General features: G+C 42.2%; 1 protein-coding gene across 2 annotated transcripts in view; it reads left to right on the top strand.

The window, feature by feature from the left end:
* The first annotated feature begins 1,048 nt into the window (after positions 1–1,048).
* The window catches only part of GALNT7 (polypeptide N-acetylgalactosaminyltransferase 7), a 153,568-nt gene continuing 138,359 nt past the window's right edge, over positions 1,049–16,257 (top strand). For both annotated transcript variants that reach the window (XM_012454671.3, XM_012454672.3), the window contains exon 1: positions 1,049–1,264. In XM_012454671.3, coding sequence (XP_012310094.1) covers positions 1,139–1,264 — 126 coding nt within the window. In that variant the 5' untranslated portion in view covers positions 1,049–1,138. The remainder of the gene's footprint in view (positions 1,265–16,257) is intronic.

Genomic DNA, 16,257 nt, shown 5'->3' with positions numbered 1-16,257 from the left:
AATGTAATTACATACACTCTGGTATAAAGTCATAGGCATCTTTATTGGGAGATATGGGCAGAAAAATTATTTCCTTAAGGCGGGGAATTTGGCTAAACATTTGCCAATATCCTTTCCTTTGTAATTTAGGTAACATAGACAGAAAAGGCGTTTGAAAAGCAGAAATCAAGTGGCAAAAATCAGGTCTGAAGGAGGCAATGAGGGTGGAATTGTTTTAAAAACCTGAAATCCGTGGTCCTCGGATTTGAAACTCACCAGCCCGTGAACAAGGTTGGTATTGCTTATTGGCATAAGACGAACGCCTTTCTTTTCTTTAGCTCAAGAGAAAGAAATACTGGCTTTCCAAGTGAGCTCCTCCAATCCAGTGATATTTGCACATCTCACCTGGGCCTTTCGGTTACAAATCCACCACCTTAAGGAGCCGTGTGAAAAAGCAAGAACAATCAATAAGGAAAAAAAAAACCTTCAGCTATAAATCAGCCACGTGGAGCTGCTGCTGCAGCAGCAGCAGCGGTAGTCCCACTTCCTGGTTGGCTTCCTGCAAGCCTCTCGGTAGGGGGCTCAGGGCAGTGGGTCTAGGGGAAGAGGTGCAGCCAAGAGCCGCTCCAAGTCCGCCGGAGGGGGCGGCACGTCAGGGGTTCCCGGGGGCAAAGGCGTTAGGGACGGAGTTGTGGTCCATAATTGCAATAAAAGTTTGGGAATCTGAAGGCTTTAAGGAGCTGAGCTGCAGGGCAAAGGCTAAAGACCAGACCTGGGGAAAGCGCAAGTTAGTTGCAAGGTAGCAGGGGGGCTGTGAAGGGGGCTCGCGCGGAGAGCAGAGACTGCGGATCTGGAAGGGGGCAGGTAGAAAGGAAAGCTGCCAGGAAGAGCGAGGCGCCCGGGTCGGTCGGAGCTCTGCGGTGGCCGCCGGAGGGGAGGGGGCTACGAGAGGGGCGGAGGGAAGAGCTCAGGGGAAGGTAGAGACGAGGGGAGTTCCGGATCTGGAGCTGGAAAGGGCAGGCAGCGGAGAGGGCGGCAGCCGTAGCGGTAGGGGTGGGGGGAAGAGGAGGAGGAGGAGAGCCGGAGGAGGGGGAAGGAGGGAGGGGAGAGCGGTGGCGGCGGCTGCGCCGGGCTGTGAGTCTCTCGCCGCCGGAGGAAGATGAGGCTGAAGATTGGGTTCATCTTACGCAGTTTGCTGGTGGTGGGAAGCTTCCTGGGGCTAGTGGTCCTCTGGTCTTCCCTGACCCCGCGGCCGGACGACCCGAGCCCGCTGAGCAGGATGAGGGTGAGTGAACCGCCCGGCCCCCTCCGGCGGCAGCGACCTGCAACTTGTTTTGTTTGCCCGCGTGTGGCGGGAGCAGGGGGCGGCGGGGGTCGCGGCACAGCGTGGGCACCGCGACTCTGCAGGTGGTGCTGGCGAAGCGCGGGCCGAGGGGGCACCGAGCCCAGCGCACCGCGTCCCCCTGGCCGCCGGCGGCCCGCCCCCTCGCCGCCCCTTCATCGGCTCTTCCCCGCCCCGGGCTCCGCTGCCGACACTCGCGCTGCGGCGGCAGCGGCTCGAATGATCGCTCTCCCTGCCGGGACTACGGGCGGAGAGCCGGGTCTTGGGGGCCGCGGCCGCCCGGCGTCCCACTCTTGGGGGCCGGGACCGCCGCACTCGTAGCCGGGGGACGCGGGGTTGGTCCAGGCTGCGGCCTGTGGCGCGTACAGGCCTGAAGAAGGCGAGATGCCGCTGCCGCCACCGCCGGTCCTGTGGACCAGGCCCCTCGATCCAGCCTCCCCTCCCGACGCCTCCCGTCTGGGGGTGTTAGCAGCACCGGGCTCCCCCTGCCCGCCCGCCCGGGAGTGGGAGGGCGATGGCGCCCCGCCTCCGGCTCTTACGGAGAGCGCGCCTCCCCCTCAACTCCGGCGGCGGGGAGCCGGGGTGCGAGGAGCCGCCGAGGCCTCGCCCGGACCGCGCGTCCCCCTCGCGTCCCTGGACGAGGGAGGGGCTGTTGGCGGGAGATGGCGGAGGGGCGTCCCCGCCCCGCCGGCTGCCCCCAGTTCTCCGTCCCTGACTCCGCGCCTGGGGAAGCCCCTGCTCTGGCGGCGCTGGGGCGCTGTCGGGGGGAGAGGAGCAGTTCCTCTTCCCGGGCTGCGGCAGGGCTGCTCCGGCCGGAAAACTAACTTGTGTCGGCGCCTGGCCGCCCCGCGCCGGCTGCTGCCGGCTACCTCAGGCCGACGCCGAGGGGAGCGCAGGCGCGGAGTTGGCAGCGGCTCCTCAGGGACGCATTTGTCTGCCGCCCAGGGCGCGAGTGTGAGCGCTGACATTCCCTGGATTTGGAGGGTTTAGTCAGGCGCCTCGGAACATTAGTTACCAGGAGCCGCGCCGCGCGGGGAAGTGGCCGTGGCCACTGCAGCTTCACTGACCCGGCAGCTGGTGGAGCGCAGCGGCCTCGCCCGCACCCTGACCTGCTTTCCCCTGGATGAGCCGTTGCGCCCGCTGCTTCCTCATCCCTGGGCATGGGGGGTAGGAGAGGGCGTGAGGGGCTCACGACAGCCGAGGTGGCGAGGCTGCAGGAGGAGTCGAGTCGCTCTCTCTGTTGTCAAGTGCTTTTTGCAAATGTGATCAGCATTGCTTCTCTGTCATGTTTATCAACTTTCCTTCTGGAAAGTTAGCGTCAGGAAGTTGGGCAGAAGGGCTTGTGGCGTCCTTTCAAGAGTAAGAATCCTAGGAGGAGATCCCATTATCAGCTCTTTGCCTATATCATGAGATTAGATGTAATCTGTAAGTTTCAGTATTTGAAATCTATAGCAGTGGAATCCCTTTGTAATATCTGGGATGGATTCCCATCTAAGTAATCTGAATTGATGATAATGAAAAGTATCAATTTTCCTTTTCAGTACGTTTGCGGTTTTAAGCTTCTCAGCTCATGGAGTGATGATGACCTTTTTATGATTTTCCTCTCGATATGACTTATTGACAAAGGATAACTGAAAATTGCAATTGAGGGTATTTGTTTTAAGTCATCAGATGGCTTTTTAGATGCAGCTGGAAATGTTTAACCCCCTGTTTTCTGGGAGAGAAACTGACGAAAAACTGGCAAAACTAGGTTCAGAATGTCCCGCCCTTCAGATGGTCTTTGAAAGGTGGTGGAACAGCAGCATCACTTGAATGTTTTATTAGTGCAAATAAAGGGTGGGCCATATGCCCATTTCAATACTACATGGTGATGATATCTTGATTTTTTTTTGTTGTTTCAGTATACTTAATAAAGTTTCTCAGTGGATCCAGTGTAATTTCTATCATTTATCAAAGACAAAATCTAGATTTTAAAGACTTAACATAATTAACATTAAGAAGAATGCTTGCATATCGGAAGAGCAAGAAAGACCATTTTATTGGCTTCTCAGGTAAATAGTAATGTAAGCAATTTAAAGTGTAGTTTATGAATAATGAGAGCATAAATAAGGGATTATTGTTTCCCTTTAATAAAGACTAACATAGGAAGCTTTTAAGATACAGTGCTAGAAGGACAAATCCTGTAGGGAGGATTCTGACTCCTGAGTTTCTCCTCCCCCTTGTGGTTCTTTTACTTAGGTGATTATTGCAAATATTCCACCCATTGTGAAATCTCTGCTTCTTAATGCTGATCTACATACGGACTTTTTTGCATCCCTTTAAATGGCCTGAACTATCCAGTTTACTAGATCTGGGTTCTGCCTCTACTCCAGCAAGCTTGTACTTGTGGCTCCATCTGCTCTGTGCCACTTTTTGTCTTGAACTATGCATATTTCAGACGCTAAAGTCTGTTATAGCCTAGATGACTTGAGATGGTCCTTCCACATCTGTGCTATTTCCTGGTTTGAGGTCTGCCCACCTGTGGAGTGAAGACAAAAGAAACATGTTTCTTATTTCCTTCCGTCTCTAGGCCTCTTGCCCTTTCTCTGAGGTGAATGATGTGAAAAATGACCTTATGTTTTCGATTATATTCTCTTTTGTGATTTTAAATATTGATTTATTTAAACATCAAGTGCCTATTATGTACCAGGCATGGTACTAGTTGTTAAGAAAATACTTGTCCTTAATCTCATGGATCTTGTAAAAACCACACAGTAATCAAACCTCCAAAAAGATATACATAAAAATTGTGCTACATGCTTTCATAGTGAAAATCATAGGGCACAAGAAAATGGAGGAATCTGGTCATGAAAGCCTTACCTGAAGAAATGCCCGTTAGCAGTACCAAATCCATACAGGTCTGAAGCAACTCGATTCTTACCTCCTTGTAAGAAAGAATTTATTAGAGGGGCATGAGGCAGAGTGAGAAACTGAGGCAAGTTTTTGAGCAGGGGTGAGAGTTTATTAAAAAGCTTTAGAGCGAGAATGGAAGGGAGTAAAATACACATTGAAGAGGGCCATGTGGGTGATTTGAGAAATCCAGGTACCTCATCTGATCCTGGACTTAGGGTTTTATACATTGGCCTGATTCCAGGGTTTGCATTTCTTTCCCCTGATTCTTCCTTTGGGGTGGTCTGTCTGCAATTGCAGAGGCCTGCCAGCAGTGAGGAGGGGCTCCATGCAGTGGGTTCACTGCAGTTGTACTCATGCTCACTTGAGGCATTTTTCTCTTACCAGTTGAGCCTTCCTAGAGGAAGGTCATATACCAGTTAAAAGCTGCCATTTTGCCTATTAGGGCACATGCTGGAGCCCACTCACCCAGCTCCTGAGATCTTACCAGGAACCTGTTGATCACCAGCTTCAGGTGTTTTCTATCTTTTGGGAGATTGCCTTTCCATGGTGTTGGCTGCCACCAAGTATATTTCAGACAGTTTAATAACTGCCTGATCATCACTTGATGACCACCTGACATTCCTGGTTGGGGGCGGAGAAGAGGGGCTTTCCTGCCCTGCTCGTGTCTGCTTAGCTGCCTACTCAGATGACTTTTGAGGTGAAATCTGAACATTTCAAGAAGAGTAGTTAATCTGGAAGTGGGTGGGAACATTCTTGAGAAGGAGCATTTGTGCAGAGGTCCTGAGGCAGGAGGTAGCATGGGTGAAATAGTGAGAAACTAAGAGATAAATATTGTATCATGGAGACTGAGAAGAGAAGTAGAAAGATGCTACACAGGAAAGCATGAGTCATATAGACCATGCTAAGGATAGATCTTAAGTGCAGTGAGAAGGCACTGAAGGATTTTAAGTACAGGAGAGTGGATTTGTGTTTTGAAAAGATCACTCTGACTGCCTACAGAAAGTATGTATTTGTCTATAGAACAGGTAGCAGGAGTCCTGGTGGGGGTTATAATTATTTAGGTGGGACATGTGTTTGCTTGTATTGGTAGGAGCAAACACATGTCCCACCTGAAGAATTACAACCCCCACCAGAACTGGTAGAGATAGAAAAAAGTAAATTGATTCAAGAGCTCCTAAAGATGCAAAGGCATCAGGATTTGGCTATTGGATGTGATAGCGAAGGTGTCAGGAGGCCTCGGATGATAGATTATTTGTTCCATTATGGAAAGTTCTGAAGGCAAAATGTATACCTTCTTGTATTTTATTATTATGGGAAGCCTTTTTTTTTAGTCTTTGACCTCTGGATATTTTAAGGTTAGCATTTCTTAAGATTATCTGTTTAGACTTGCAAAGCACAGAAAGTTCCTTTAATTAAATGAATTATAATATGTCTCAGACTGACACCATTTATCTCAGGTTTTAGCCCTGAGTGACTGTCTACAGTTGACTCATAAGCCTCTGAAAATAAAGGTTTTTAAAGGAAATGTTGACAGATCCATTTAAACAGCAGTCCCCCACCTTTTTAGCACCAGGGACCAGTTTTATGGAAGACAATTATTCCACAGACTGGGGGTGGGGGTTGAGTTGGGTGGGGGATAGTTTTGGGATGAAACTGTTCCACCTCAGATAATTAGATGTGAGATTCTCCTAAGGAGCGTGCAACCCAGATCCCTTGCAGACAGTTCACAATAGGGTTCATGCTCCAGTGAGAATCTAGTGGCACCACTGATCTGACAGGAGGCCGTGCTCAGGCAGTAATGCTTGCTTGCCAGCCTGCTACTCACCTCCTGCTGTGCGGCCTGATTCCTAACAGGCCATGGACTGATATCTGTCCATGACCCAGGATTGGGGACCGTTGCATTAAAACATTCAGTACTGCTGAGAAGCTGTGTGTAAACTAATGACTCTCTGGATACCCAATGCAACTTTAGTGAAGTCATTAATGCCACTTAGGTTCAGGGTGTATGTAGTAGGACTAATTCAGGAACTACTAGGCCAAGAGGTTTTATGTGATAGATAAGCTAACAGGTTTGAAAGGAATAGAGCTTAAATGAAGATTAGTGTCTGAACTGATTACCCTGACAGTGAAGTTCCACCTTCCAAAGCCATTTTATCTCAGTGATGATCAGTTGTAACCTGAAAAACTCTGCCCTTGAACATGAGATTGTATTTCAAATGGAAGCTCCATTTATACTATTAGGGATGGAGCTATCACTTAGTGAAAGTGTGGTGTCTTAAGTGGTCACTGTTCTGTTTCCCAGGCTACACGCCTTAAGATTGGTTTTTGTTTTCTTTGCTGTTTTCAATCTACCGTCCCCCTTCTCCCCCACACATAAAAATGATAAAACTCTCACATCACCAGGTGTGAGAAATCTAGGGTTTATAGACTTCATGAAATTAATTCGAACTTTTGCATGCATCTGCATTTTTTTTCTAGGTTGATAATCAGAAGCTTTCATGTTTCCTAAAGTGTCCTCTAAACCAAACAAGGTTTCCAACCACTGACTATGTGCCCTTTGAAGGCAGGGTTCACGTTTCCTGTTCATTATTTCCTTCATCTTTCCTGGTGCTGATTTTATGGAAGGCACATATTAAATGTTTTTCATACAAACTAAAGTACATGCATTTATGTCTCCCACATAGGTCTGAACATTCTGGAAATGTTTGGTGAATTCCTAAGAATTGCTGTATTTATCACTTCTGTGGAAACATTTCCCATCCAGTGGTCTCTGTGAGGTCAGGCATCAGCCCTGTTACCACCTCCTTGCCCCTGCCCCTCTCTTCATCCTCCCCTCCCTAAGACCCCATGAAGAACACTGAGAACACCTGAAGTGGAAGTTACTGCTTTTACAATCTAGTTGAGGGTGGGGGAGAGCTATTCCTTAATCTGGTAGCAATATAAAGAAGTAATATAAGAACTGTCCCAAGGATATGTTTCGTCAATAGTCAAACCAGTAGATGGAGAAGGCTTAAAATAGCCTTTTGGGGAGTGTACAATTATTAGTAAAGAGAGAATGGAAACTGTTGAACAGCAGTCTGTTTTGTGATTTAGGCTGGTTGCATGGGATGGGAGATAACATGTGGGAATATGATTTGGGTTTCTGTATAAACTATGTTATATCAGACAATAGTAAATTGGAGAAACAGGAAGAGAGAAAATAATGCATCATGAATGAAAAGCAAAATTCTGAGCTTGAGCCATCTGTAAACAGAATATGTGGAAATTCTAATGAGTTATTAAAAAAGTTGGTCAGCAAGATTTGAGTAGCTATTGAATGCAGGAAAATGATCATGATTATTCAGCTTCAAACTAGATAATTGTCTTTGTTCATATTTTGAATTTCGATTCTCATTCCTGAAGAATGAATGTACAATCTGAAAAGTAGCTAAATTAAGGATTTCGGTAATAACAACAACAATAATAGTTTACATATATTGAATCCTTACTTTGGGCCAAATAAATATTCTACATGTATTTTGTTGTTTATTTGTAACAACCACCTTCTATTGCAAGTTTGATGGAATCCCCACTTTATAGATGAGACTGGTGTGGTATAGAGAGGTGAAGTCTTTGTCCAAGGTCATTCACTTAATTGTAGAGCCAGGATTCACTCTGAGGTATTCTAACTTCAGAGCTGTGTTCTCTGATTTTGCACTACAGTTTTTAACAACACAGGCAAGTACACATGGACTACATTGAAAGGTGGATATGTAGACACTAGCAGGATAATTTCAGATAAACACTGAAGACAATACAGATGGCCCCCGACTTACCATGATTCAGCTTATGATTTTTGACTTTTTGATGGGTTTATCTGTGTGTAATCCTGTCACATGTATGAGAGCATCTGGACTTAAGTCGTCTTACAATTCTTCAGGTTTACAATGGGTTTGTTGCAGGGTATAACCCTGGTATGTTGAGGAGCCATCTGTACATGGTAATATGAAAGAGAATGGGAAGCCAGGTATGGTGGCTCACGCTTTCAATACCAGCACTTTGGGAGGCCTAGGCAGGCAGATCATTTGAGGACAGGAGGTTGAGACCAGCCTGGCCAAGATGGTGAAACCCCATCTCTACTAAAAACAAAAATTAGCCAGGTGTGGACGTCTGTAATCCCAGCTACTCAAGAGGCTGAGACAAGAGAATTGCTTGAAGCCAGGAGGCAGAGGTTGTAGTAAGTGGAGCTTGCACTACCACACTCCAGCCTAAGCAACAGAACGAGACTCCATTTCAAAAAAAATTTTTTTAAAAAAGAGAATGGGGTGGAAGGGTAGGTTTGAAGCCAGTATGTCTGGAGTTTGTTGAGTTTGGAGGGAGTACAGTTCTGAATTGCTTGAAGATGTAGTCAGGACTCAGATGATGGGGATGTGTGGCTCCTGTGGTCTGTTATTTGGGTGATTATTTGTTTTAGTTTACATTTGCTGCCCATTAGCCATTATTATCCTTTCACTCTCAGAAGTTTCCTAAGTTGGATGGTAAGTTATATGGGTGTCTCGCTTAAAATGTATGTTCCTGGATAAACAAAATGAGTAATAACCCATTTTGGCCACAGTTTGTGTGTGGGCCAGATGCACAAGTAAACAGTTGTGGTGGGTAAAACAAAACTGTGTTAGTTAAGTCCACCGTGCCCTGTGGGATTACAGAGAAAGCAGCGTCTAATGTATGGGGCTAGATGCTGTCCGAGAGCTTGTGTTGTAAAAAGACATGTTGGAGGGATGAGGACAGAGGAGACTGTGTGCAACAGTGTAAATGACTGTGACCAATCCTGGGGACTACATGGCTGGAAAATTGGGTGGAGAGGAATGGAATAGAGGACCTTAGATAAATAGAATCTGAGCCATGAAAGACTTTGAATGTCAGAGCTGGGCTGTAAGGAATAATCTGGAAACAGTGCAAGCTAGCTTTCAGTGACGAGAGAATTATGTCTGAAGGATATAATGAAGCGTAAACTATGGAGAAGGCCCTAGAAACTGAATACAGAGGGAGAGATGATGGAAGTATAATAGAATTGCCCAGTGGGAGGAGGAATCATTCTTGATGGTAAAGGAAAGGAAGGATGTTGATGTCTTTAGGAGGAATACAACTGTCCAAAGCACTGGCTCTCAAACTTCTGTAGGCTTCAGAATCACCTAGAGGGTGTGAGAAAACAGATTACTGAGCCACATGCCCAGAATTTCTGATTGAGTAGACTTAGGGTAGGGCAGGTAATTTGCATTTCTAACTAGTTCCCTGGGGATGCTGTTGCTGCTGGTCCAGTGATCCTGCTTTGAGGAGTACTAGTCTAGACGTTATATAGATTTGGGGGCTGCAAAATGAAAAATGTGATTTGGGCATAGAGTATTTTATAGACCACAGGTCAGTCGAGTGAAAGTGTCTAACCAAGTAGATGGAGCTCAGAATGGAATCAGAAGTGGATGCATTTCATTGGCCAGAGGATGGTATCTGAAGCTCAGGGAGCTGATTAGTATGTTAAAGGAGTCTGTGTGGATGGAGGAGAAAAATGTGTGTAGGAAGCAAGAAACATGGAAAATGCCTTCTTTTAGGCTATAGGAGGTTAGTGGGGAGAGAGGAAGAAGGCATAGATGGAAGTAAAATGACTTAGACACTATTGCCTGACCGTGAGCAAAAATAATTCTTTTAAGGGCAGGGCCATCAACAAATGCAAGTGTTACAATATTTGAGGACTGATTAGAATGAAAGCTGAAGCAAGTGGCTGTGAAAGCATTACCTGCCTGCGAAGCGAACCAGTAATACTTTGCCCTAGAGAGGGACTGTAACAGCATCGTCATTGGCATCAGTAAATATTATGGCCCAGGAAAACTGGCCTAGATGATAAAGAAGTTCAGGTCATGAATGGTCATCTTCACTATGGGAAAATACCAATAGAGTAGAAGTTTTATTAAAGAACTGTAACTATCAAAGAGGAACTTAACCCATTTTTGGGTATATCTGGGCTACCATAACTATGTGCCTTTCAACCTCTCCCTACCCACAACTCTGTGTGTGTGTGTGTGTGTGTGTGTACACCTATGTATACATATTTTAGTTGTGATACTGTATAATACTATATAAGCTAGATATTACAACACATATTAGTCATTTTTTTACTCAAGTCTGAAACCCAGTGATTTGAAAAGCTGTGACTAGAAAAGTAATTTATACTTAAAGTTGGAAAAGAAATTTTCTTCTGAGAACATTAGGCAATTTTCAGTTTTTAGTACATTAATTAGACTGAAGTGTATTAAAAAACAGAATAGCAAAACTGTATGCTCAGCATTTCAATACTCTTAGTTTTTAAAAATGAGGTTTACCTTTTAATTCTAGTTCAGCCCTGTGGTCCCGAAAGCAACAATGAATGAGACGACTTGAACTGCAGTCACCCAGGGCCTACATCTTTTTGGAGAGGGAAGAGCTGACTTTTAGTTGTTTCATTTTCTAAGAATCCTGAATATTTCCAAATGTGAAACGTTCTCATTTCTGCACTATTATAAATTCCCTTCTGGGCTCCCCAGCCTTCATAGCAGTTTTTTTTTTTTTTTTTTTTTTATCGTTTTTAAGCATCGCTCCCGAGAAGCATTTAAACATGCCAACAGGGAGACTTGATTCACTTCACTGAATACAAGAACTGGTACACTGAAACTTGAGGAAAAAATTAACTTTACATTATCTAATTAGGTTTATAGAATTGGTGCAGAGCAGCCTGGTTTCCCAAATCTAGAAGGTACAATTAACTGCAGTATTATATTAATACAAACTAGTCTGCTAGTAGGTTTCTAAGCAAAGCAATAGGAATCTGTTATTACCAAGAATATTTTAAACTGGATAAATTAAAATTAAGTCACATACTATTGGGAACCATTCTGTATGAGAATAGAGTGGATGACCTAGTCATTTTTTAATTTTAATTTTTACCAATTCCCTGGGTTTAGGACTATATCTGAGCCTCAAGCGGTATGCTGCTGTCTTCGGTAGTAAACTTAACATGCTTAATAAGTATCTGGCTTAAGTGTAATTTTACCATTTGTAGTTACCTTTGTGAAATTATTTTATATGCATAGTTGTTTACTATGAAAACTATGTATTCACTGGTAAAGCTATGCTTCCTATGAAAACTGTGTGGTATCTTATAAAAAGAATTGGTATTATTTATTACGTAAGTATATCTTAAATAGGCAGTAACTGAGAAACTGCCAAAACTTTTTTGGAGGGAGTTCACTCTTACTTGAAGTTGGGTATGTCAGCATTTCTATTTATTAAATTGTGTGTATTAATAATTCTCCTTTGACTTTTGGTTTTCCTTTTAATAGAAACACCAGCTGGATGTGGTGGCTCAAGCCTATAATCCTAGCATTTTGGGAGCCTGAGGTTGGAGGACTGCTTGAGGCTAGGAGCCTGGGCAACATAGCAAGACCATGTCGCTTAAAAAACAAACAAACCAAACCTGATAAGATACTCTTTAATGTAAGCAAGGTTTGCAAGCATGTCGCTTAAAAAACAAACAAACCAAACCTGATAAGATACTCTTTAATGTAAGCAAGGTTTGCAAGTGGCTTTTACAACTGTGCAAATGCCTAACTTGTTCTACAAGTGGCACCCTTGGTTTTTTGAGATGGAGTTTCACTCTTGTTGCCTAGGCTAGAGTGCCATGGCTCTATCTTGACTCACTGCAACCTCTGCCTCCCGGGTTCAAGCTATTCTCCTGCCTCAGCCTCCTGAGTAGCTGGGATTACAATGCCCACTATCATGCTTGGCTAATTTTTGTATTTTTAGTAGAAACGGGGTTTCACCATATTGGTCAGGCTTGTCTCGAACTTCTGACCTCAGGTGATCCATCTGCATCAGCCTCCCAAAGTGCTAGGATTACAGGTGTGAGCCACTGCACCAGGCCAGTTCTTTGTTAATAAAATACTGTGTACCTGGAAATCAAAAGTATACTTTGCATAGCCATTTCAAAACTTGTCTTAGGCATTTTCTAAAATGTTTGTCTTACTGGATATAGGTTTTAATTATGCTTACTTGAGAAGACTTAAATCTTTACCCTTCCCAGGTAGTTTTATTCTGGAAGTTCAGTATTTTGCCATGCAATTTTTATTAGAGAATTTGATCATTGCGTTTCTTAAAATTTATCTAATTCAACAGATTTAATCTTTTAATCTCTAATACAGCAAGGTGTGCTGTGTAAATCTTAGTGTTACCTTTACAATCTGTTTTCGCAGAGTTTTACATTTTCTTTTGAAGGAAAGTGTTTAAACACCCCTGTTCAAAAATCTGCTAGTTCATGCCAGGATGATTTAAAATGAATTAAAAAATCCATTCGATTTTTGGCAAATAAGCTCTCAATTATGGTACAGAATAAATGACTACAAAGTGCTTTTTAGAGTAATGGAATAAAAATGACTGAAATCTTATTACTTTAAACATGCAGATTTTTCTACTATGGTAGATGTTCTTAAACTAAAAGATCACTGTCAAGATTGGAAATTTTGATTACTTAAAATACATAATTATATTTGAACATTTAAGCAAAAGATTGCTAGAATGGGGATATAGAGGCCTGCAGTTTCATTAACTGTTGCTCCCTGTGTGATTGTCTCAGAGGAAATTCGAAGAGGAAATTGTCAAATTTGTCAGAGGAGGCTGAAGGAGAATGTTTCAATTTTAGTGATCAATGAAAATAAATTTGCTTACATCCAGGGAGATCATGGTAGTAGAAAAAAATAAATAATTTTCTAAAAGTCTCTATTCTAAAAATTTACTAAAAGAGGATGATTTTTAAATACCTTGGCATTTTAAAGAAATACATTTTCTGTATGAAATTAAGATAACCCTATTCCTCTTCTTGTAGCTAACATTTAGACTCTAAATCATGGCACATGTAACACTTCTATTTTAAAATAAATGTAGGGTACGTGAAAGCACAGTTGTTAATTTTGAAAATTTTGAAGAGTGGAATCAACCTACAAACATAATAGAGCTGAAAATACTGCCTTTTCCCAGGTCCTGCTGTTTACTTAGCCTGAGAAAGGAAATGTTGGTATCATCCAGGTGTCGGTCAGAATACATATATACTGCATGGTCATTCTCAGATTATTTTTCCCAGTGTCCTATTTGAAAATCTGAGGAAGGTTTTAATGAATGTGGCTTCATCTTTCTTTTCATTAATTATGACTGCAGGAAGAGTACAGCCACTCTTGTTTGATCAGCCTATACACTATGACTAAATGGAAGGCAAGTCACAGCCAGTCTAAAAAATAGTTTCACAGTGGTAAAATCATGTTTCGTAAGAAGCAGTTATCATCCCTGACTGCCACACTGTTACCTGGTAACACTAAGATAAAAGTAAATATTAAAATCTTTCTTATATGTTGGCAAAAATTGCTTCCTAAAGATAAATAAATGGCTTGAAACATTCTTATTTGCATCTACTTCTTTAGCTTAAGTGACAGTACTTATGTTTAAAAGTAACATGTCTTGTGTAATGATTTATAAGGGCTGATAAATGCAGAAAGAGCTAAAAGGAAGTTGTATGTGTCAGTTAAGGAATAGAATTTTTTAAATATAGAAAATTAGAAAACTTAAGGTAACAGCAAAAGTAATATACATTTGTTCAGTATTTTGTTTTCTAGTGAATTGAGATACTTTTCCTACTATTCCTTTAATTTTTTATAAAAATAACTACAATCTATTTTTTTCTCCCTTGGGACAGAGGATTCCTTTCTCTGATTATGAGACCTGGAATTTGAGTGATTCATTGGTCAGTTTCTTTGGGTTCCAGTGGGTACTAAATGTCAGAATGATTGTTTTAAGGTTAAAAATGTCATCACTTGTATATTTTATTGACTGTGGGTAGCTAGAAAAAGTAAACCTGCCATTTGGGCACGCAGCGTGTTGCCTCTGAATGATCAGGATAGCAGGTTACTCATAATACACACACCACACACCACACCTCCCTCCCCCACACAGCTTTTTCTCTATGTACTTGATTCTTTTAAATTAAAGATAACCAAACCTTTGAAACCTTTGAATGATGAAGCTAGCACGTTAGTCATAATACAAATACACACACATACACACACACACACAGTTTTTTCTCTATGTACCTGATTCTTTTAAATTAAAGATAACTAAAGCTTTTGAATGATGAGGCTGGCAGGTTACTCATAATACACACACACACACACACACACACACACACACTCACACTGCTTTTTCTCTGTGTACCTGATTCTTTTAAATTAAAGATAACCAAATCTTTGAATAATGAGGCTAACAGGTTCCCCATAATACACACACACACACACACACACACACACACACACACACACACAGCTTTTTCTCTGTGTACCTGATACTTTTTAAAGATAACCAAACCTTTAACTCTTGAGCCAGTGATAATGAGAAAATTTCATTTTTAAAATTAGTAATAATGGACCTTTAAAAAAAAGTGTTCTTTGTGTCATCTCTTTGCACCCCCTACCACTACTTTGAATGCTGTACTTAAAACAAAACAAAAAGCTACATTAAGAGGCTGTTATATCCTCTGAAATACCACAGGTCTTGAGAGGGATGAATGATGAAAGTTAAAGACCAGTGATTGAGTAGGAATGGGAGAAAGGTTAGGATTTGGTTTTCTCGCACAATGTTCCTTCCTGTCAAAGGACTGCAAATTTTCCTGGGTTGAGGTGGGCTTAATTTAAAACTGCCTTATATATGCAGTGATGAAAATCAAATCAAATTTAAATTACTAAATGGAACATCTTCTTGATAATGTCAAAATAACTGATTTAGAACACCGTTTTTGGTACTTTGAGATACTAATATTCTGGAAGTTGAACACTAATGTTTCAATCTGCTTCACTCCATCTCCATTACTTCTTGTCAGCTGACTATGAGCATTGTGCCACTTGCCACAGTTTTACATGATAACCATATTTAAGTGGTAAAAAAAGATCAGAATATATACAGTGCCTTCTTTCCATTTAGATACAAATTGATTTACTTAATTTCCTAAATCCATGAACCAGTACTGACGTTTCTGTTTATTTAGGATTTTACATATGTACATTTAAAAATACATTGGTAACAGATGACTGACACCCAAAAAAGTAAAAAAGCAAAACAGAAATCACCATGCTTTAACAGGTTTGTCATGAAGCCAAATGCTTGAGAAATTTGGTTTGTGTCAGTTTGCTTGTTATCAGTTGGAAGTCACCTTTGCCTTGCCCAGAGAAGACTCAGGTTTGTTGAATTCTCTTTATGGTGTTGTGAAAGTGTGTAGCAGCATGAACAGCACATATTAAGTATGTGTACAGAGTAAATGGTGCACTGGGTGCCACCTGGAATCTTGAAAGGACAATGTCTCTTAGATGCTTAACTTACTATTGGGAGTGAAGAAGATCAGTGATTCTCAACAACAACAACAACAAAAAAGTGGAAAAATTCCTTTTGTGGAAAAGAAGCTAGTATAATTTAGGGTTTCGATTACTATAATACTTGATTGAGAGAAATCCCTTATTCTTAAAATAATACATGTACTGCATTTCTGATTCTATAATACTGCTTAAATGCTTCCTGTCCTGGGCGGTATAATGAATTAAAATGTAGTAGATATTTAGCACAAGCAAAAAAGACCTATAGTTTAGGAATACTAAATTCCAAAGTTTGTATTGTAGCTAGTTACTAGGAAGTAGTGGGGGTTAAATCGGTGCTGCTGGGAAAGTGTTTTTTTTTTTTTTTAATTTCCTTGTATACATCGTATAGCCTACAGTTTCTGTGAACCGTGTGCTAGTCAAGAAAGAAAGAAATAAGCATTATTTAGGTTCAAGAGATTTAGCAATCTCATACTTTTGGGATAAGCTGCTGTCCTAGTGATGCTTTCTTGTCACTGTCTTACTGAGATTTGGAAAAACCCAAACACATCCTTAATAATTCAAAAGATTCCTAGGGAAATTACATTCAACTTGATTATGGTATTCCTTACAAGAGCTTGGGCATAGGGCAAG

The sequence above is a fragment of the Aotus nancymaae genome, unplaced genomic scaffold (genome assembly GCF_030222135.1).
Source record: "Aotus nancymaae isolate 86718 unplaced genomic scaffold, 86718_ANA_hifiasm-v0.15.2.pri h1tg000115l, whole genome shotgun sequence".
Taxonomy (NCBI): Eukaryota; Metazoa; Chordata; class Mammalia; order Primates; family Aotidae; genus Aotus; species Aotus nancymaae.
Note: the sequence above shows the minus strand (reverse complement) of the source record. Positions and strands in the feature narration are given on the sequence as shown.